This window comes from Phacochoerus africanus, chromosome 15, assembly GCF_016906955.1.
Source record: "Phacochoerus africanus isolate WHEZ1 chromosome 15, ROS_Pafr_v1, whole genome shotgun sequence".
Classification (NCBI taxonomy): Eukaryota; Metazoa; Chordata; class Mammalia; order Artiodactyla; family Suidae; genus Phacochoerus; species Phacochoerus africanus.
This window is the reverse complement of record NC_062558.1, coordinates 11,456,152-11,478,380: the sequence shown is the minus strand read 5'-3', so window position 1 is coordinate 11,478,380 and position 22,229 is coordinate 11,456,152. Positions and strand designations below refer to the sequence as shown.

Genomic DNA, 22,229 nt, shown 5'->3' with positions numbered 1-22,229 from the left:
AGCTCTGCTTCAACCCCTAGCCTGGGAACCTCCATTTGCCTTGGGTGCGGCCCTAAAAAGACAAAAAATAAATAAATAAAATAAAAAACAAAAAAGAAGGTATATATGTGTATAACTAAGTCACTTTGCTGTACAACAGAAATTAGCACAACACTGTAAATCAACTACAACAATAACAACAAAAAACAGAGAGCTGCTGCCATGGTGTAGCAGGATCAGTGGCGTCTCCACAGTACCAGGACACAGGTTCAAGCCCCAGCCTGGCATAGTGGGTCAAGGATCCTGTGTTGCCGCAGCTGTGGCTTAGGTCGCAATTGCAGCTCCGATCTGATCCCTGGCCTGGGAACTCCATATGCTGTGGGGCGGCCAAAAAAGAGAAACAAACAAACAGAACCAGGAAGACAACAGTACAGACATATATTTTCCTAAATTTGAGACTGCTCATGACTCTTCATTCCCATCCTATCTGTCAGTGGAAAGAAACACACTCAGTTGTAGAATAAATAAGACCCTTTAAAAAATAAATAAATGATAACTATATACCCTGACAGAAGGAAAAACAGTAGAGTAGAATGTCAGAGCTGGAAAGAACTTCAAAGAACATGCAGTTTACTTGCAGATGAGGAGACTGGGGGCCAAGGAATACCGATGACTTCATCACAGTCATAAAGTGATAAAGCAGGTCTGTGACAAGGCTGGGCCCAAGCTTGGGCTTCAGTGCTCACAACACACATGCACATATACACACTTGCTAAATCCAACATAATCAGAACATAGACAGTGTATATAGGAATGGCGTGGTCCATCACGTGGCTGCAACTTCCAGCTCTAACAGCCAGCACCACTGTCTATTCTTCACCAAAACTGCCAAACTCTCCCCCAACGTCTATTGAGAAGCAGAATTCTTTTTCCTGCTTGCCCGAAGAGGTTTTGGGATGTGAGTCTTCAGTTATTAAAATCACCTCAAATGGATGGCAGGGTGACCAGGGTGTGTGTGTATGCATGTCCATCTGTCTGTCTGTCTGTCTGTCTGGACACCGGAGCCTCCAGGGCACCCCCTCACCCACCCCACACACATCAGGCCATTTATTGGCTTTTTGTACCTTTGCCACATCAGCTCCCTTCAGTCACAGGCCCCTCCAATGGCTGGAAGTCTGGGGACAGAGGTCAGGCTTCCAAAAGGGACCTAGTCTGCAGGTTCATGAGTGGATATAATCCCCACCCCTCCCCCGCTAAGCTGCATGAGGTAGATTTTCCTGGGGTCACAATGGTTTTCCAAGACCCCCTCTTCTCCCACCTGCCCTTTGTCTGAGGGGTGTGGGCACTGCTCTGATCCCGTGGGGAGGGGCTGGTCCCCACAGGCTTAGGGAGCAGTAGGTGTGGCTCTTCCCACCCCTGGCTGCTGAGAACAAGTCTCCCAGGGGCACAGTGACCCAGGGGGTGGGCCTGCTTCCCACCAGCTCTAGCAAGTCACTTCTGTTCCCCAAGTAGCCCTTAGGCGGCCTGGGGCCCCCTGGGCTGAGTCATCAAAGCATGATGAGCCTCAGGGACCCCCCGGAGGGGAACGAGGCCCAGAGAGGGAAGCGCCGCCTGGAGCCTCATGCGGGGCCAGGACTAGAACCCACGTCCTTGACTCTCAAGTCAGTCATCTTCACCATGACCCAGGCTGCTTTGATGGGGCCTCACGTGGCTGGGACAGGACCTTCTCAGCGGAGATGTGGGAACAATTCCACAGAGCCCAGCCAAGCCCGAGGGCAGCTCCAAGGGGCTGGGGGCAGCTGGGCGCCCCTCAGGTGTGAGAGGGGCTGGCTCTGGGGCCGGGTGCGGCTGCCTGAGAGGCGGCAGGGCGGAAAGAGCTTGGCTGGCAGCGCAGGCCCTGGAGCCGGGCCGGGCGGCGGTGCTCCTCAGCAGACCTGTTTTCTCGTTTAAGTACCACCCCCCCCCCGCCCCCCACTACACCCCCTGAACATAACATCACTGTGTTTTGCTCTGAGTGGGAACAGGAAATCTTTGCCAGTAGATGCAATTCTCAGATTGGTGGGGCCCTGGGAGGAGAGAGGGAAGCCAGCTTCCCCCCAGGGAAGGGCTGCCCTGGAAGGGGCTGCCCACACTTCTGGGCACTTTGCTTTTTCCATGTGAGTGAAAAAAACCCAAAAAACCCTGATTCTTCACACTTCGCAGATGCCCAAGGCCCAATATTTACAGATGGCCTGGGCTTTTTCATCTCAGGTAGAAGCGGTGGCTCCTCCTGCCTCTGGGGGTAGAGGAGGGAAGACCCTGCTCTGGGAATCAAGCCACCTTCCCCATAGCTCTGCAGCCTGGGTCCTGGGAGGTTCCAGGAGGTCGTGGAAGGTTTCCTGAAACTGGGGGAAAAATACACAAGAGCTGCCTCTAGGGCCTCAGCAGACTGGAATTTGGCCCCACGTGGTGGTGAGGCTGCTGTCTGCAGAGAAAAGGAGTGAGGGGGCAGGCCCTGGGCTCGCAGGCTCCCCAGGACCGGGAAGCGCTTCAGCTGGCCCTTGTCTACACCACGTGCAGCCCCAGCTCTCTGCTCCACTCAGAGGAATAGAACTGCCTCACCGGAAAGGCGGGGGCCGTTCCGACTCCCTCCTTGGGAGATCCTCCATTTCAGAGGATCTCCGCCCACCAGTCTTTCCCTCAATCTATTTTCTTCTAAAGTCTTTCCCTGGAATGTTGGTGGAGTCAAACCACGCTGAGCCTGTGCAGCAGCATCTCACCATCATCACCTGGGGACACAGCAGTGTGGGCCCTGAGCCTGTGGTGACAGGTGATCTCAGATCTTTCCAGAGGTGTCTGGAAATGACCTGTCCTGGGGTGACTGACTAGGCACAACGCAGCCCCACAGAGGTGGTAGCTGAGAGCAAGAGCTTGGTGAGTGAGCCTCCTCTCTGCTCTCAAGGGAACTCCCTTGGGCTGATTATAACTTGCTTGCGGCATAGCTCAAGACATGGTGAGACCATTGGGAGACATTCAGAGAGACCAGAGGAAGAAGGATGTATGTAATAGCAAGCACAGTGGCCTGGAAGTCAGGAGCCCTGGGCTAGACCCACTGACTAGCTGTGCATCTTAAGCAAGTCCCTTCTCTCGTCCAGAGACCCAGCAACACAATGTGCAAACCCCAGTGCAACATCCACGTGCCAGGCTCCCTCACTAAAAAATTATTATCAATTGCAATTATTATTAATGCGCAATTATCAAACCACAGCATTGAACCTAGTGTGGGGCCCTCCAAGCGTGGGCCCCCAGAGACTGCACAGGTGAAACACACAAGAGACAGATCCTACCTCTTGGGCCTCAGTTTTCTCAAGTGTACAGTGTGGAGGCTGTGATCGATCTGGACCCTTTCTTCGTAGGAACTCTCAAGCCCTTCTATGCCAACAAAGCTGCTTCTACAAAACTACCAAGAACATAGCTGAAAGCCCTCTGTATGCACCTGAAAGGGTCTTTGCAGTTTCCACATTCAGTGAGTGGAAGAGGGGCTAGGAGCAAAGTGTCTGCCTCTGTGTTATGGAAGGATTATTGAAAAGCATGTGAGAGAGCATCAAAACCTCAACGTTCCCTGTGCCAGGGTGTGACTCCAAAGCCTGCTTCTCCCTTAGCCTGAGAATGAGCCTGAAGACCCGAGGTATTCTCTCCCCAGCTTCAAGAAAGCCAGACCCAGGGACAAGCACCTGGGACCACATTGGGTTCTTGCTTCCATCCCAAGAACTGGCTGCAAGGACCACTGTGGTGATGCCAACTAGCCCAGGGAGAGCTCAGGCCTGGACCACTGGTCTTCCCCTTACTGACCCCCCAAGAGGTCAGAGGGCGGTCAGCCAGAGTTCAGAGGTTGGGAAGGGCAGGGCCTGCTCTAAGGAACTCAGCAGGACACAGCAGGTTCAGGCCTGGCGCTGGGCAAAAGGCTAGGTAGAGGCCACAGCAGCCTCTGAGATGTGTCAGATGAAGAAGGGCGACATCACTAGAAGGCTGGGCTGGCAGGATCTCCCTTTCTTTGCTGACTGGTTGAAGGGATCAGAAGCCTCTCTGAAATTTTCAAGGCTTTGGGGGAGAGTAATGACCGGTGAGAACATTCTCCAGCCTCCCTCTCTCCCCGGCCTCCTGCTTCAGGGCTCCTTCTCGTTCTCCCAATACCTTTTTCCGGAGGAGACGAAAGGCCGAGAGATTCCCCTGAAATCCTCCCCCGAGAAGGCCTCCTGTTCTCAGCCCGCCCGCAGAGAGAGAGGTGTCCATCTCGCCCGGGCAGGGTGGGGGGGTCCCTCAGGGACTTACCTCGGAATTCCCGCGCGCGCGCGCTCTTACCTTTCATGGTCCCCGCTCCGAGGCCTCGGGAGGGCCCCACCGAAGGCAGCTCGGCGGCGGTGCGACCCGTGCTGGAGTCGGTGGGTCTCGAGAGGGCACCGATTGCCGCCCTACGCGCCGCCCGCGGGAGTGGGGCTCGGGCCGGGAGTCACGCCGGAGCCCCGGCTGCGGAGGCGGCGCGCCGAGGGGAGGGTCCGCGGGGTCGCAGGCTCGGGGCGCCGCGCCCCGCCGCCCATCCCGCCGCCTCGCTTCCCTTGGAGGCCGCCGAGGGCTGCGGCCGCCCCCGGCCCCGCGCGCCCGCCCTCCCGCCGCCCGCCCGCCCTCGCGCCCTCCCTCCTCGTCACTCCTTGGGCCCCGTCCCAGATCAACTTCCTTGCTCTTTTCAAAACTGCCGCGGTTGGGCCTCTTTGTGCCGCCTTGGGTCCCAGCGCCCCGCCCGGCTCCCCGGAGTCCCCAGCGCCGAGCAGGGTCCGAACCCGACCAGCCGACCTCCCCGCCCGCCCCCGCTGCGCTGGGGGGCGGGGGTACGCAGGGAAGCCTCTTCTAGAGCAATGGCTCGCGCTGTGGGGGCCGCCTGGTGGCTGGGGGCTCTGGACCTTTTCTTCATTCATCTAAGGGATGGAGGGACAGGAAGAGTTAGGATGCTCAGCCCCTACCGCTCCCAGCCCCCTCCCCCGTTTGCTTGAGATCGTCCCCATTTTGGCACTAAAGTCCCGCATCCCGGGAAGCCCCTAGGTCCAGGGCAGACCTGGACCTTTGTTCACTCCAGCTCAGCCACTCTGGGCGAGTGACTTTCGGGGGCCGCTCTATGTCTCCAAATCTAAGTTTTTTGCCAAAGAAAATTCCTGAGGGCTCCCAACTTCAGTGATTTTGTGCTGGGGGGTGGGGGGAGGGAGGGGGACTCTGATATAAACTGACATCTGAGGAAAATGGGCCTCAAGCAGGGATGCGTGACTCTTTCTGAGGCCCTCCTCTGATGGCAGCCTCACCTGCCATCTTCAGTCATGGGACAGACACTTAGGGAGCACTGGGCCCTGGGCTAGACTGGTCTCCAAACTCTGGAAGTGTGAGGAACATTCCACACCCTGTCCAGGTCTCCCTGAGCTTGCACGGTGTGGGGAAAGATAGCAGTGTAACAAGTAAGCTACTGAGGCACGATGACCCCTGTGGCGCAGGCAGAGATGGACCAGAGCCGGGACCACCGGCTCAGCTGCTGTTGGTTGCTAGGTCAGCCCCTTTCCCTCATCCCCACACCTCCATGCCCACCCCCAACTGGGTTCTTGGAGTAAAGTAGGTGAGGCCAAAGAAGCAGAGAAACTTCCTCCTAAGCCTGGGAGCTGAGAAGGGGCCAAGGAGAGCCCCCCATTCACAAATCGCTGTCAGAATGGGGAATGCACGGCTATCTCTATAATGTCCTGCACATCCCAATGGCAAGTTTCAGCTCACGAAATGCATTCTCTCCAGGACCTCAGCAGAACCTCACCACAACCTGGGGGGAGGGAGTGGTGAACCATGCTGCCCATTTTACAGATGAAGAGACTGAGGCTCAGAAAGCATTTTGCCTACCCAGTGGTAGTCACAATGTACTCCTGGGGCCTTGAATCTGGGTTGCAAGTCTGTCGGGTGAGCCTCAGTCTCCCAGACTGTGGAGCTGCTTTGTAAACATCAGGGAGCTATCCACCTCCAAGGACCCTTCACCTAGGTGGTTACTTGTATATTAATTTATTTAATCCTCATAGCAGCCTACTGAGATAAGCACTGTTATAGTTCTCATTTTTGCAGAGGATAGCTATTTTACTTAATAGCACATAAGTAGTAAGTGGAGATCTCAGGATTTGAACCCAGGGAGGCTAAATCCAGGGCTTGTGTGCTTAGTCGTGATATACCACCCTGCCTCTCATAGAAGCTACTCAAATTTTTGTCAAAAGAAAGGCAGGTAAATGACCCTTGATTTTCTCCATGCTTTCTTTAGTTGGCTAGATCCAAGATGTCTAGTGAAAAAAGGCCCTAAGCCTGTGTGCAGGTGTGCCCTCTTCCCCTCCCTCACCCCCTTGGAATTAGAGGATGTATGTATCCTGGGATGTTGCTTGATAATGCAGATGAGTCAGCAGAGGGATGAAATATACTGGTGTCCGGCTGTGGATGGGCCCTGGGTAAGCAAAGCTGGACTAAGCCCTGAAGAGTTTCAGAGAATGAATTCCAGCTCCAGAAGGACTCTGGGGACAGGGGATCTGACACTGGGGAGCAGCAGGAAAGAGTTGGGGACCAGTTGGCCAAAGCACCAGAGTAGTTCAGGCAGAGAAGAAGGCAGAAAGAGGAGGGCAAAGGATGACTGCACGTTAATATCACAGATCAAGAGGGGAGGAGACCGGATTTCCTAGAGATTACACCAGCCTCTGGGTGAAAGCTTTCAGCTGCAATTTCAGGCAATTTCTACCAATAGCCAGAGGGGTGAAACCAGGGTCAACTGGAATGACTGCCCCAGAGAGACCAGATTTTGGAACTCCTAGGATGTGTCTCAGCTGGGACTTGAGCACAGAGGCACAGACAGCACCAGACAGGGTGGGCGGAATGGGACGGGGTAAGGAGAATTGCTTGGTACTGTTTTTAACTTGAGCTGGGGTGGGTACTTGTACAGCTGTTTGTGGCACATAAGCCATACTTATGTTGAAAGTCAAAGGAATTCGCTGAAGAGTGAGTCATTTAGAGGGAAAACAATGGTATCACTAGTGACGGGACTTTCTATGTGGGTTTTTTTGTTTTTGCTTTTTTTTTTTTGCTTTTTAGGGCCTCACCTATAGCATATGGAGGTTCCCAGTCTAGGGGTCCAGTCGGAGCTAAAGCAACCAGCCTACACCACAGCTCACGGCAACGCTGGATCCTTAACCCACTGAGCGAGGCTAGGGATCAAACCAGAAAACCTCATCGTTCCTAGTCAGATTTGTTTCCACTGCGCCACGATGGGGACTCCAGGACTTTCTATGTATTAATGAAGGTAGCAAGTCCCACTTCTTTAGTCCTTTTTTAAAATTGTAGTTGATTTATAATATTGTGTTACTTTTCAGGTATACAGCAGAATGTTTCAGCGATGTATATATTTTCAGATTATTTTTCATTATAGGTATTACAAAATATTGAATATAGTTTCTTGAACTATACAGTAAATCCTTGTTGCTTATCCGTTTTATATACGGTAGTATGTATCTGTTAGTCCCATACTCCGAATTTATCCTCCCTGCTCCCTTTCCCCTTTGGTAACTGTAAGTTTGTATTCTATGTCTATGAGTCCTGTTTTTTGGGTTTTTTATCCGTTTTATATATGGTAGTATGTATCTGTTAGTCCCATACTCCGAATTTATCCTCCCTGCTCCCTTTCCCCTTTGGTAACTGTAAGTTTGTATTCTATGTCTATGAGTTCCTGTTTTTTGGGTTTTTTGGGGGTCTTTTTGCCTCTTCTAGGGCTGCTCCTGCAGCATATGGAGGTTACCAGGCTAGGGGTCTAATCGGAGCTGTAGCTGCCAGCCACAGCCACAGCCACAGCAATGTGGGATCTGAGCCGAGTCTGCAAACTACACCACAGCTCAGGGCAACGCCGGATCCTTAACCCACTGAGCGAGGCCAGGGATCAAACCCACAACCTCATGGTTCCTAGTCAAATTTGTTAACCACTGAGCCATGACGGGAACTCCTGTTCCTGTTCTGAATATAGATTCATTTGTATTATTTTTTAGATTGCACATATGACATCCTGTAATACTCGCCTTTGTCTTACTTCACTAATATCATACTTAGTGAAGTAACATTCCGTAAGTCCATCCATGTTGCTGTAAATGGCAATATTTCATTCTTCTTATGGCTGAGTCATATTCACATGCAGATGTATATATCACATCTTCATGAACCAATCATCTGTTGATGGGCACTTGGGTGGTTCTGCCTCAGTTCTTGAGCAGTGTTGACATGCTCGGAATAAAGCCTCAGAGTGCCCCAGACTTTCCTTTCTGTTTTCTACTCAGGCAAAATTTTCTTTTTCTCTTAAAACTCAATTCCCCCACCAGTGCCCTTGAGCCTTTCCTCCTGCACTCATGCTCCTTTCCAGTGTCAGGACATTAGTTCTACTTTTCCTTCTTCAAATGCAGTTTCAGCCCTCAGAGTTCACTGAAGTCACGCCCTTCCTCCTAGTTGCCAAATACAATATCCTTTTCAAAAATCTGTCCTCTTCAACCATTTTGTAGCTGTTAACACTGTATTTGTCAGAGTCCTCCAGAGAAATAGAACCAAGAGCTGGCATGCTGGAGACCCAGAGAAGACTTTATGTTGTAGTTCAAGTCCAAAGGCAGTATGCTGGTGGAATTCCCTCTTTTGTGGGAAAGGTCAGCTCTTTTTGCCCTTCAAGCCTTCAACTGATTAGACAAGGCCCACTGCCTGGTGGAGGGTAATCTGCTGTTAAATGTTAATCTCACTTAAAGTACATTTTCACATCCAGAAGCACCTAGAATAATGTTTGACCAGATATCTGGGTGCCATAGTCTGGTCAGGCTGACACATAAAATTAAGTGTCACAAACCATTGGTGGCTCCTTCTTGAATTTCTCTTTTTCCCTAGTTTATCTTATTATGCTTACTTCCATTTCACCTTCTAAACTTAAGTTCTTTTTCATGAATAGGCTTTCCTATTTGGTGTATATTTTCTGAGTATAGATATTCCCTATCCTTATATTAGTTAGTGTCAGTAACATTCACCTCTATGGCAACAATCCACTCTCTTCATAGGACAAAAATTTATTTATTTATATATTTATTTATTTAGTCGTTTTTGCCATTTCTTGGGCCGCTCCCATGGCATATGGAGGTTCCCAGGCTAGGGGTCTAATCGGAGCTGTAGCCGCCAGCCTACACCACAGCCACAGCAACACGGGATCCAAGCTGTGTCTTTGATCTACACCACAGCTCACGGCAACACAGGATCCTTAACCCACTGAGCAAGGCCAGGGATCAAACCCACAACCTCATGGTTCCTAGTGGGATTCACTAACCACTGAGCCACCACGGGAATTCCAGGACCAAAATTTATTTCTGATTCACAGTACAGTCTAGTGTGGGTTGGACAGTTCTTTTTTAGCTGGGGACTCAGGGACCCAAGGACCTTCCATCTTGTATTACCAATGTCTTCAACATATGGCTGTAAGTTTACTGAAAAATGTAAGAGAGAATGGAGGATCATGCATAAGAGAATTTTAAGGGCTGGGCTAGAATACAGCACTTCTACCCATATTCCATTGGCCAGAGCCCCTCATAGCAAGAGGACTTGAAAATAGAGTTAGCTGTGTGCCTTAGACAGAGGGAAAGGCATAGATCAAGGCACACAGGCTTCCTCCAAACAGGCCACCATCTTGGTCACCAAAAACCTGTTTGCTCCCTTACTTTTTTTTTTTTTTTTTGCTTTTTAGGGCCACACCCTTGGCACATGAAAGTTCCCAGGCAAGGGGTCCAATCAGAGCTACAGCTGTTGGCCACAGCCATAGCCACAGCCACAGCAATGTAGGATCTGAGCTGTGTCAGTGACCTACACCACAACTGACAGCAATGCCAGATCCCTGATCTACTGAGCGAGGCCAGGGATCAAACCCGCATCCTCACAGACACTAATCAGATTCATTTCTGCTGTACCACAATGGGAATTCCCTGTTTGCTCCCTTCTTTTGCACATAAAAACACCGTTCATTCTTCCCCAGGGAGGTACCTCAAAGTCTTACCCACCAACAAGCTCAAATTTCACATTCCTCCTGTGATTCAGTCTTTTCCGTCTGGTCTAGAACTGGCTCCAGTCTCAAATGGAGATGCCTGGATCAGATAATCACAATAAAAATATCTGTGCAGAAAAAGGAAGAATGAAATACACAGAGCACCTATGGGTCTGTGGAAATTTTTAGACCCCACAGGTGCTCTAAACGCCCCTAAGCCTGGGGTGGGGGAAGTTCTTTGCTTTGGCTCTCATTCAACTCTAGAAGAGCACCCTTATCCATTATACCCAAGAAAGTCCTTTCTGCCTACCACCCTCTTGAGACACAACTGAAGTGGATGCTGGGGAGGGGGGAGAGGTGGGAGGTGAGCCTGTCCTGGGGGCTGCTCGGATCTCACAGCCCATCGCTTTCTGGAGCAAGGTTGTTTTTCAGCCCCAGCAGTCAAGATGAAAGATAAAGGTCTGGGCATGTGGGGGTTGGTTGGTTTGCCATGAAAATCCCTCAAAATTTGAGCAAAGAATCATCTATTTGCTTCTAGTCAGTGTCATAGGCCAGTGACCCCCCACCCAGAGTTTTTTCCTAGACAGAGTTTCCAAATTGGCTTTATTTCTCTGTTTCCCCTCCCCTGTGCATCTCTCTGTCTCTCAAAAGGCAGTTAGCTACCTTGACTTGACTTTACCAGGAAGGTCATATCCTTAATCTAATCTTTTCACTGAGGTTAGATTTTTTTTTCTTTTTGTCTTTTTAGGGTCACACCTGTGGCATATGGAAGCTCCCAGGATAGGAGCTGAATCGGAGCCGCAGCTGTTGGCCCACACCACAGCTCACAGAAATGCCGGATCCTCAACCCACTGAGTGAGGCCAGGTACTGAACCCACATCCTCAGAGATGCCAGTCAGGTTCATTAACCACTGAGCCACGAGGGAACTCCTCACCAAGGTTAGATCCTAATGGGACTTTGCTGCTGTGGGGCTTTCCAATCTAATTATCTGCTATTTGGGATTTAGAAACAATTTGTGTTTTTCTCTTTTTCAGGCTCAAATTTTCTAATCTCTCTTCATTTCCTTTTATCTCTCTTTGCAAACCAGCCACTTCTCCTGAGCCCATCTTGTCCTTGTATTGCTTTGCCAGATATAGCTGACAGTAGAGACCACTTCGATTCTTTCTAACAACTGCCCCTGGATGCGCCCACTTTGTAAGCATGTGCTCTGCCATCCCAGGTAACACAGGCACAGTTTACTCAATGTTTTGGCACTGCATAATAAAGATTTTCATCTTTGCAGCCTCTGATATCAGGCTCCTCACATCCTGCTACCCAGGATAGCAGGATATTCATGCTGCAATACTTTATGTTTTTATTACAATGACATCCCATTGTAATAAGTGATGTCAATTTCTATAGCAGTGAGAGCAAGTAGCACCAGCTCTAACAAATCACTGGATGATTTTAATGACAGTCCAGTAATAATTTTGTTTTTCCTTAATATCACAATCTATTGCAGGTTGGGGCATTCTCTTATAAATATTAACTTAGGCATCCAGGCTTCCTGTGATGCTACTGTCTTTAGTAAGTAGCCTCCAAAGTTGCTGTAGCAGGGCAAGACACATTGGGGGGGTTATGGATTGAAATGATCATGAGACAGAACTTGAAGAGTCAAATAATCACTATCAGCCATATTCCATTGGTTAGAATGGCCCCAGTCACACGGCCCCAACTAAAGGCAAGGAGCTGGGAAGTATCCCTTAGCTGGTTTACATTGAGGAAAGGGGGAAACTTAGATGCTGGTGGAGTTCCCGTCGTGGCTCAGTGGTTAACGGATCTGACTAGGAACCATGGGGTTGCGGGTTTGATCCCTGGCCTTGCTCAGTGGGTTAAGGATCCGGCGTTGCTGCAAGCTGTGGTGTAGGTCAAAGACGCAGTTTGGATCCCATGTTGCTGTGGCTGTGGTGTAGGCTGGCAGCTGTAGCTCCGATTAGACCCCTAGCCTGGGAACCTCCATATGCCTCGGGTGCGGCCCTAGAAAAGGCAAAAAGACAAAAACAAACAAACAAACAAAAAACCCGAAAAACGTAGATCTACTGAGCCCTTCTATTCATTAACATTCCCGCTCCCAGTCCAGACCTTTCAAAGTTTTTTGCCCTCTCTCTTCCAATACCATGCATTCAGACTCCAGGTAGTGTTATTGCCAGTGTCTCCCCCAAATCGTCAATCCTTTGGAAGCTGAAGAGCAAAATATTTTTGGACAGAAGCTATGCTTACCACTATAGCATCAATATTGCACAGGAGTAAAACACTTTTGAAAGGACAAGCAGGGGAGTCCCCATCGTGGTGCAGCAGAATCTGACTCGGAACCGTGAGGTTGCGGATTCCATCCCTGGCCTCGCCCAGTGGGTCAAGGATCTGGCGTTGCTGTGGCTATGGTGTGGGCCAGCGCCTACAGCTTGGATTGGACCCCTAGCCTGGAAACCTCCATATGCCATGGGTGCAGCCCTAAAAAGACAAAAGACAAAAAAATAAAATAAGAAATAGAATTCCTTGGGGGAAGGGGGATCGATCACTGTTCTCAACTGAAGACTTGTCCAGAGAATGTTGGCCTTTTTTTCCCTGTTCTCTGAACCATGGGATCATTTCACAATTTTTATTTAAAATTTTTTTGTTTTGTTTTCTTGTCCTTTTAGGGCTGCCACAGCTCATGGGAATGCCGGATCCTTAATCCACTGAAGGAGGCCAGGGGTTGAACCTGTGTCCTCATGGATGCTAGTCAGATTTGTCTCCACTGAGCCACACAACAGGAACTCCACATTTCACAATTTTTAAGTTTCCTGTATTGTATTGCTTTCTTCTAGAAATTCCCGAGATCCTCCCATGTTTATGGATTCTTGCCTCACTTTACGTTTACCAGTTCTGGCATTTTTGAGCATACAGTGGCCAACATGTGCCTTGCAATACCGCTTTTTACCAGTGGGAGATGCTTTACAATATGAAATTTTACAGCCCCAGGAATCCTTAAAGGAGACTTCATATTGTCAAATCTTATTTTATGAACTCTGTAAGGCTGACATTCTGAGAAAAGCAGTTTCACTACAAAGGATGCTTCAGAACTTGTACAAATCTTCTAGATTACCATAACAAAGTCTTAGCAAAGACAGATTACTTGATATTTCATCTAAATCAATTATAAGGTCAGGAAGAAAGCAGCCAACTTCCTTTGGAGCTGGATATAGACTGAAATAGAAGGAGCCTTGATGATTTGTAGGAAGGAGTGGACTCTTTTAGCCAAACGATTCACTGGACAATAGGAAGGGATCCTGGCAGGAATTCCACAGTTTAGATTAGTGCAAATAGGATTAGAAAAATTCCTATATCTAGGTAGCAAGGAACTCTACATACTATGATGGAAAGGTTGGAGCCAGAGGGCATGCCTGCTTTCAAGGAAGATAGTCTCCAAAGGATTTGGTACATAAGAATTCTTTATAGCAGGCCTTCAAGAAGTTGGGCTTTTAAAGCGGTAAGAACGGATGGACCGTTCTAGCTATACTTGGGATGCAGACCTGGAAGATTATGCCTTTCTCATTCAAAACTGGAAGAACAAAATTCAGCACCCTCTTGACAGGTGCACACAGTGCACTTATGGGATAAAATTCAAGAGAAATATACATAAACCCTACTTTTAGATTCATCATCAGTTGCACTGGCAATGGATGTAGCTTAGTTATTCAGAGAAAAAGATCTAGGTGATATTAGGCCATGCATGGCTTTCATTTATTTCTTAAATATAGTTTGACTATGGAGCCAGGAACCGTGCTAGTATTGGGGATATGTTCCCTGGCCTCAGGGATATTATAGTTTTGATACAAATGAAAAATAGGGTGAGGAGTTCCCATTGTGTCTCAGTGGTAATGAACCCAATTAGTATCCATGAGGACTCAGATTTGATCCCTGGCCTCGTTCAGTGGATTAAGGATATGGCATTGCGTAGGTCACAGCTAAAAACATAAATAAAATCTTAGATGGTGCTAGTTGAAAAATTAATTCAGGTAATTTAACAAGAATTTATTAGGCATCTACTGCATGCTGGGCCATGTCTTTCTTAGAGAATGGGAGCACAAAGCTGAATGATTGAGAGGAAACATTTGAACTATAATCTGATCAATTTTAGCACTATGCTTAGTCAGGCTTTCTTGAACTTTTCCACTGCCATAATATTAGACAGAAATAGCAGAAATATCTTTGAAGTCTTTCCTTTGATTTAAAAAATGATACAAGAGTTGTGTGCCATAGAACAAAGAGACAATATTTGTCTTAATAAGAAAATAATACTTTTCCTGCACTGGGGGTGGGATGGCGGCAGGCTGGAGGAATGGTGAGGAATGTGGCAGAGGACAATGCGTCAGTACTTGTGTACTATTTGATATTTTAAAATTATATGCATATATTACTTTAATAAAGAGAGATTCATTTAGAAGTATAAGTAGTAGTTGAAATGACTTCTAGACACATTATGCTTCTAAATAGGAAGAAAATATAAAAATATGAATTCTTCTAAAACGATTATATATATTTAATGTATAATTCTACATATAGTTATAATTATGATACCTTTTTTTGGCAAGTGGACAAAATTAAAGTTTATACAAAAGAATTAATGTTAAAGAAAAGCCAAGAAAATTTGTATAGAAAGAGTGAGGGAGATTACGTTCTCAACGTTAAATCTTGTTTTAAATTACGTAATAAAAATGATATATTACACATGAACAAAAAAAAAAATCAGAAAATAAACTAGAACATTCTAAAACAGATCCAAGTGTATTTGAGAAACTTCATAGATGACAAACTGGTATTTCAACTCAGTATGAATAGAAGGGTTTATTTGATAAATCATGTTGACATAATTGTCTATACATCTGGAAGAGCAAGTTAGATCTCTGCCTCACCTCCCCCCTCCACAAGTGCACCACACACACACACACACACACACACACGCCACGCACCACACACATACCCCCCAACACACATATACACACACACACACCACACATACAAGACACACACACACCACGCACCACACACATACCCCCCAACACACATACACACACACACACACCACACATACAAGACACACACACACACCACGCATCACACACATACACACAATTGCACACACCACACACACATACCACATACCACGCACGGCACACATATACCCCCCACACACTCACTTTCCATTTGGATTAAATACCTGAATATAAAAATTATAGCAACAGAAAGCTATAAGAAAATTAGAACTACCATCTATATTTTATTTTTTTCAACATATTTCCTTTATTGTTGTTTTTCTCACAGTGTTACCCAGCATTGCTCTCTCTTTACAACCAAATGAAAGCTGGCAGCCCCTGAGATCTTTTCCCAAATAAATACTGATTAGTCACTGGGCTATCAGCTACAATTAACCTCACTTTTGTTCTGAGTTTATTCATGATTTAATATTTCTTTGCAGTGTCTTTTACTTGCTCTCATAATGGTCTTTTGTGATGTGTTAGATACACTTAAGTCCAGGTTAAAAAAATTTTTGTATCTTTTGAAAAAATTCTGCTGAAGGCTTCACTCCTAATATTACTCTGTAGCTTTTAATATTTCCATTGTTGTTACATTTTTGCTTTTCCTTTCACATCATTACCACTCCACTGAGGATAAGGCTTTATTTCTTATCTAGCTATCTACCTAACACCCATCTGTCTATATCTAACTACATCTTATCTATACCATGCAATATTTAGGCACGTAATATATAACAGACATCTATCTAATGATTTTTTAATTTTAATTTTTCATTGAAGTGTAGTTGATTTACACTATTATATTAGCTTCAGGTGTAGAGCATAGTGATAACTATATATATATATATATTTTTTTTTTTTTTTTTGTCTTTTTAGGGCTGTACCTGCAGCATATGGAGGTTCCCAGGCTAGGCAATGAATTGGAGCTGTAGATGCAGGCTTACACCACAGCCACAGCAACTCAAGATCTGAGCTGTGTCTGAGACCTACACCACAGCTCACAGCAACACCGGATCCTTAACCCACTGGGCGAGGCCAGGGATCGAACCCGGGTCCTCATGGATGCTAGTCAGGTTTGTTAACCACTGAGCCATGACGGGAACTCCCATGATAACAGTACTCATAACGGTCTATATTTTAGTGAGAGAAAGACATTCTTAAGCAAGACAGGAGACCTAGAAACTATAAAGGAAAAGTCAAACAAATTTCACTTCATAAAAAATTTTAGGAGCCTCTATAATCAAAAGTAAAAGACATGCAATGGGTTGGTAAAAATATTTGCATACACATAGGAGTACTTCATTTGTATAAAGAGCTCTGATACATTGATAGGGAAAAAGGATGCACTGTAAATCAACTATACTTCAATTGTTAAAAAAAAAAAAGGTGAATAATCCAATAGAATGGCAAGCCCTATGAATAAGCAAGTCACAGAAAAGGAGACTTTATTTTAAAATGAACAGTTGAGGAGTTCCCGTCATGGCACAGCAGAAATGAATCCAACTAGGAACCATGAGATTGCGGGTTTGATCCCTGGCCTTGCTCAGTGGGTTGAGGATCCAGCATTGCCATGAGCTGTGGTGTAGTTTGCAGATGCAGCTGGGATCTGGCGTTGCTGTGGTGGTGGTGTAGGCCGGTGGCTACAGCTCCGATTAGACCCCTAGCCTGGGAACATCCATATGCCGCGGGTGTGGCCCTAAAAAGACAAAAGACAAAAGACAAAAATAAATAAATAAAAAATAAAATGAACAGTTGAAAACAATAAACAGAGAGATAAAGGTAGGAAAATATTATTTTCACCTACCAGAGTGACAAAAATTCAAAAGGACAAAAATCATCCAGCCTGATTGATGATCACATGGGAAATGGATTTTCTTAGAGACAGTGGGAGTTGCTGCTACCTTTTGGGAAAATCATCAGCCACTATATATTAACATTATGACAACAGAGTCTCTTTTGCCCTACAATCCCAGTTTGAGATTCTCTTATACCAATAAAAACACGAACATATTATAAGCTTTGGTACAGCTTATAGCAACAGAAAAAGTAAATAGGAGAATGGCTGAATAAAATATGCAGTATTGCAAAGATCTATCTATGCATTGACTTGGCGGGCTAGCCATAACATTTTCTTTTAAGTGCAAAAGAGCATGTCACAAAGCCATATGTATAATCTGATCTTATATTTATTTTAAAGAGAAAAGAAAAAAGAAAAATCCCTTATACATTTATATATCTAATGTATATTATGCATGTATATATTATATATATGCACACATTCTAAATATAAATATATATAAATAGACACACATTACTCTCAAAGCATGATATTTAAAGAGGAACTGAAAAGGAGTTCCCCTGTGGCTCAGCAGGTTAAGGACCCTGCGTTGTCATTGAAGTGGCTCCAGGTTGCAGCCGTGGCTCAGGTTCCATCCTGTGGCATGGGTTCAGTCCCTGTCCCAGGAAACTTATGTATGCCATGAGTGTGTCCAAAACAAGCAAACAAGCTAAAGAGAAACTGAGAAAAGAAAGAAAGAGAGAGAGGGAAGATTGACTACTTACTAATATTAACTTTTCTCTCTAAACCTTTGAGTGAAACTAGACCCCTCTTGTCTCTGTGTCTTTGTGTACAGCAGGCACACAATAGTCTGCCCCAGGGGTCAGTGTAAGTCAATTTGAGGAGCATGGTTTGTTAAGACGTAATTTAAAAGGAAGCCGAGAGTACCTTGGGAGGGCAGGGAACTTTACATCAAATCACATGTGGTGTCTGCTGCCCCCTCACCTGACCAGCCAAAGCTCAAGACTTCTGTTTGTTCCTCAAGCCACACTTAGAGGGACAATGACAAGATGGAGCACCCTAGTGGCAGGGACAAGCAGAGTGAGAATCTGGTGACCTCATTCTATGAGGAGGAAGTACATTTAAGTTGAGATAGAATATTTTTTTTCACATATTTGAAGGACCATCTAGCAGAGGATGGAGAAGTTATAAGAAGGTAGATTTCAGCTTAGTGGAAGCAAAAACCTGCTAAGATTCCTCTGACCCTCAGTTTTTTCTTCTCTAAAGTGAGTAATAACACATACTCTAGTGAGGACATAGAGATGCAGAAAGGATCAGATGGAGCAAAGTGTAAGCCAGGAATTCATAAACTGGAAAGCAGTGGTCCTCGGCATTAGCTATGCATTAAAATTACTTGGACTGGAGTTCCCGTCGTGGTGCAGTGGCTAACGAATCCGACTAGCATCCACGAGGACACAGGTTCGATCCCCGGCCTCGCTCAGTGGGTTAAGGCTCTGGCATTGCCATGAGCTGTGGTGTAGGTTGCAGACTCGGCTTGGATTTGGCATTGCTGTGGCTGTGGCGTAGGCCGGCAGCTACAGTTCCGATTAGACCCTGAGCCTGGGAACCTCCATATGTTGCAGGTGCGGCCCTTAAAAAAAAAGAAAAAAAAAATTGCTTGGAGGGTTTAAGAAACCCTCATGATTGGAGTTCCCGTCGTGGCGCAGTGGTTAACGAATCCGACTAGGAACCATGAGGTTTCGGGTTCGGTCCCTGCCCTTGCTCAGTGGGTTAACGATCCGGCGTTGCCGTGAGCTGTGGTATAGGTTGCAGACTCGGCTCGGATCCCGCGTTGCTGTGGCTCTGGTGTAGGCCGGTGGCTACAGCTCCGATTCAACCCCTAGCCTGGGAACCTCCATATGCCGTGGGAGCGGCCCAAGAAATAGCAACAACAACAACAACAACAACAACAACAAAAAGAAACCCTCATGATGTCTCAGGCTGCACCCAGACCCCTTCAATCATGACTTCCGGAGCTGGGATTCAGGCATAGGTAATTTTGAAAGCTCCCAGGTAATTCCATTATACGGTTCCATCGAGAACCCCTATCTAAAATAATTATTCTTTGAATTCCAGGTGGTTGTGGAAAAAGCAAATTTGACCTGAGGTAGTTCTGGGGGCCAATGTAAAAGATGTCTATTAGTCTAAGAATGGAGCTAAAGGTTAGAGTGGATCAACTCCAGAGTGAGATGCAGTCGGCACTCAGTATCTGCAGATTCTAAATCCGTGGATTCAAATAGCCATGGATCAAAAATATTTTTTAAAAAATTCCAGAAAGTTTCCAAGAGGAAAGCTTGAATTTACTGGGGGCCTAGAAGCTACTTACATAAGCATTTACATTGTATTTACATATAATTTACAGTGTATTACATATTTAAGCAATCCAGAGATGATTTAAAGTATGTAGATATGAGCAGGTTACATGCCATTTTCTTTCTTTTTTTTTTTTAATGCCACATCCAAGGTACGCAGAAGTTCCTAGGTCAGGGATTGAACCTAAGCCACAGCAGTGACAATGCTCAACTGTTAACCACTAGGCCACCAGGGAACTCTTATGCCATTTTCTTTAAGGGACTTGAGCATCCTTGGATTTTGGATCATGGGGGTTCCTGGAACTACTCCCAGTGGATTGGTTGTTCCTACAACCAATCCCGGTGGATATTGAGAGATGACTGCATAAACCACATAGCCAATCATCAGCATGAGTTACAGAGAAGATAATTAAAGTAATATTTGTCTACTTATAGGTCCTTGATAAGCAACTCAGAAGAGGCTAGCCTCACAGCTTTTCCCAAGGAGATCTTACTTGGGAAGATAAGGGAAATACAGCCGATGGAGTAAATGTTTCTGCAGTCAAGGGAAGCCCTGAAAAGGCAAGATGCCTCTGCATCAGCTGTAAGCTAATTTTATCACAGATGATTTTATTATCCATGATTTTTTCATGAGCCTGTAACTGACTGAATACACCCAATAATTAGAGCCTGGAGAGTGATTTTTAATTACAGGCCACAGGGTACTTACCGCTCCTGTCCATTTCCAGCTTGTTCCACTTCTATCGGTGGTGGTTAAGCTGCCATGTGGGAGCAGAGCTGGACCATGGTGGTGGTGGCAAAGACATTGCATAGCAGGGGGCCGCTGGTGGGCAAAGCATAAAGAGATGAATAGGTACCTGAAAAGCTCTTTACTTTCCCCCTTGCCCCTCCCCCCCGGGCCCCCACTCTAAGAAAAACCTCAAGCTGAAAACCCCAAACCCAACTGCCTAAGTCCTTGATGGGAGAAAAATGATTAAACAGCAGCTTCTGCCAACAAGATGATGAATTCTATATGAATCAGCCAAGTGACTCAGCAGCTAAATAAAGCTAATCACGAGTGTTTGGGCAAGGCAGCAGGTGGTCTCACTCTGCTCAATGGTCAGTCCTTCCTGTTATTGGCCCAGGGTTCAAGAGAAGCAAGGTCCAGAAGGCCAAAGGGCTGGGGAAGAATCTTGCAAACAATGACAGAGCAGATAGTGGCAAGCCTGGGGACCACCGGGAGAAGTGACTAGCTGCCTTCAAATAGCTGAAGGGCTAGCAGTGGAGAAATTGATTGGGTTGTCTCTGTGCGGTTCCAGAGGGCAGAGTGGGGCTTGCAGGAGCCAGACTTTGACTCAACAAACTACAGACAGCCAACTCTATAGACAGGCTTAATAGACTAGTGCTTGTGTGGAGGTAGTGAGCTCCCAGTTCTCGGGGGGCATTCATAAAAAGGCGGGATGACCACCTGGTGGGAATGTGGCAGTGGTGGGGGTGTTAAGAATCAAGTATTGGGTGAGGACGGTACCAATGGGCCTCTGTGATCTACTTAGACTATTTAAAATCCAGTGATGCATTTATGGGACACTCTCTTCTGTATAGTTTAATCTTCTGAGACTTGTGTGCTTAGCAGCGAGCTAGAGCATTCAAGTAATCATCCCCAGAGGACCGCAGTCATGGCTATGAATCATATTATATTATTTTCTCCCAATTCCTTCTTCCTCTCCTTCCTTCTCCAACTTCAGCTGACTAAGGCCCATCTCCTTGTCTTGTCCTCCAAAGTCTGATTTTTAAAAATGTAATTGTTACAGATTTATGCCTCCTGTGCTGGATGTTGGGGGAGCCACAGAACAGAAAAGTTACAAGGAGCTTGCTCAAAAAGAATTCTTCTGGCTTCTTATGCCAGAAGGCATTGATATGATGCTAAGGAGGACACAGTTTCCATAGACAATGTAGCTGTTATTGATGATTAGACTTTTTAAGGAAGATAAAGTGAAGCCTTGGGGGAGAAATACTGTTCCAAATTCCTAACGGATTTTTTTTTTCTTTCTTTCTGGGTTGAATATCTTCCCACATTTGGCATTGCCTCAGATTAGGTTGAAGGGGACCTTAGAGATGATACAGTCCAGATTCCTCATTGTCCAGAAGGAAGAAATTGAGACCTGAGGACCACAGGTGAGGGATGGGGGTTAAAGTCTTTGGTCCAACCCAAGGTCACCCAGAGCCTTGGGCAGAGCTGAGACAGTGGTTAGAATTCTGTGCACCCAGCTCAGATCTCCCCCCCCCCCCCGTGCCCCTCCCCCACCTTTCACAGGCCTAGGAGCTCCCTCTGCATTCATTCCTGAAAAGGGTAGGGTCCTAGTTGCCCATGGACGTTGGGCAAACAGGGACAGGTCTTTAAGTTGTATCTCGAAATTTGTGAGCAGAAAAACTCAGTCCCTGGCTGTACAGCTCTGTTTCTAGCCCTTTATCTTACTAATTTTCAATCAGCCAGCAAACCAGGCTGCCTACACCTGCCCTGCCCACCCATCCCCTGTGGGCCAGCCCCCACCATCCTCCAGCCCCGAGACCTTTCTCCTGGGGCTTAAACATTCTGGGAGTCAGAGTGCATGGCTCTGCTTCTTCCCCAAGAAATAGCTATGTATGAGGGGCTTCTGGGTTGGTGCCCTCCCTGCCCGGGTAGGGCGGGGTAGGGGATTGTGTGACAGCTCCCATCCTTCTGTCACATCAAAACCCCCTGCCAAAGAGAGTCCCTTGGCAAACTTCCTCCTGCCAGCAGAAGGAACGTGGGAGCTGATGGAGACCAGTGGGCTCCCTTACAAAGAGGACCAGCAGCACAGTTTGCCAGGTCCCCTGCAAAATGAAAACATCCCTTGTTCAAAAACTATTAGGAGTTTTAAGACTTGGAATGTAGTGTCAAACCAAGTGTGCGGCCTTGGTGTGGGGCTGCAGGGTCCCTTGCTTGTGGAGCCTACCTAGC

General features: G+C 46.7%; 1 protein-coding gene across 1 annotated transcript in view; it reads right to left on the bottom strand.

Annotated features, from left to right (window-relative positions):
• Positions 1–4,539, bottom strand: part of SCARA3 (scavenger receptor class A member 3) — a 36,165-nt gene extending 31,626 nt beyond the window's left edge. Inside the window, exon 1 of the mRNA XM_047760934.1 lies at positions 4,321–4,539. Coding sequence (XP_047616890.1) covers positions 4,321–4,327 — 7 coding nt within the window. The 5' untranslated portion in view covers positions 4,328–4,539. The remainder of the gene's footprint in view (positions 1–4,320) is intronic.
• Positions 4,540–22,229: the final 17,690 nt, after the last annotated feature.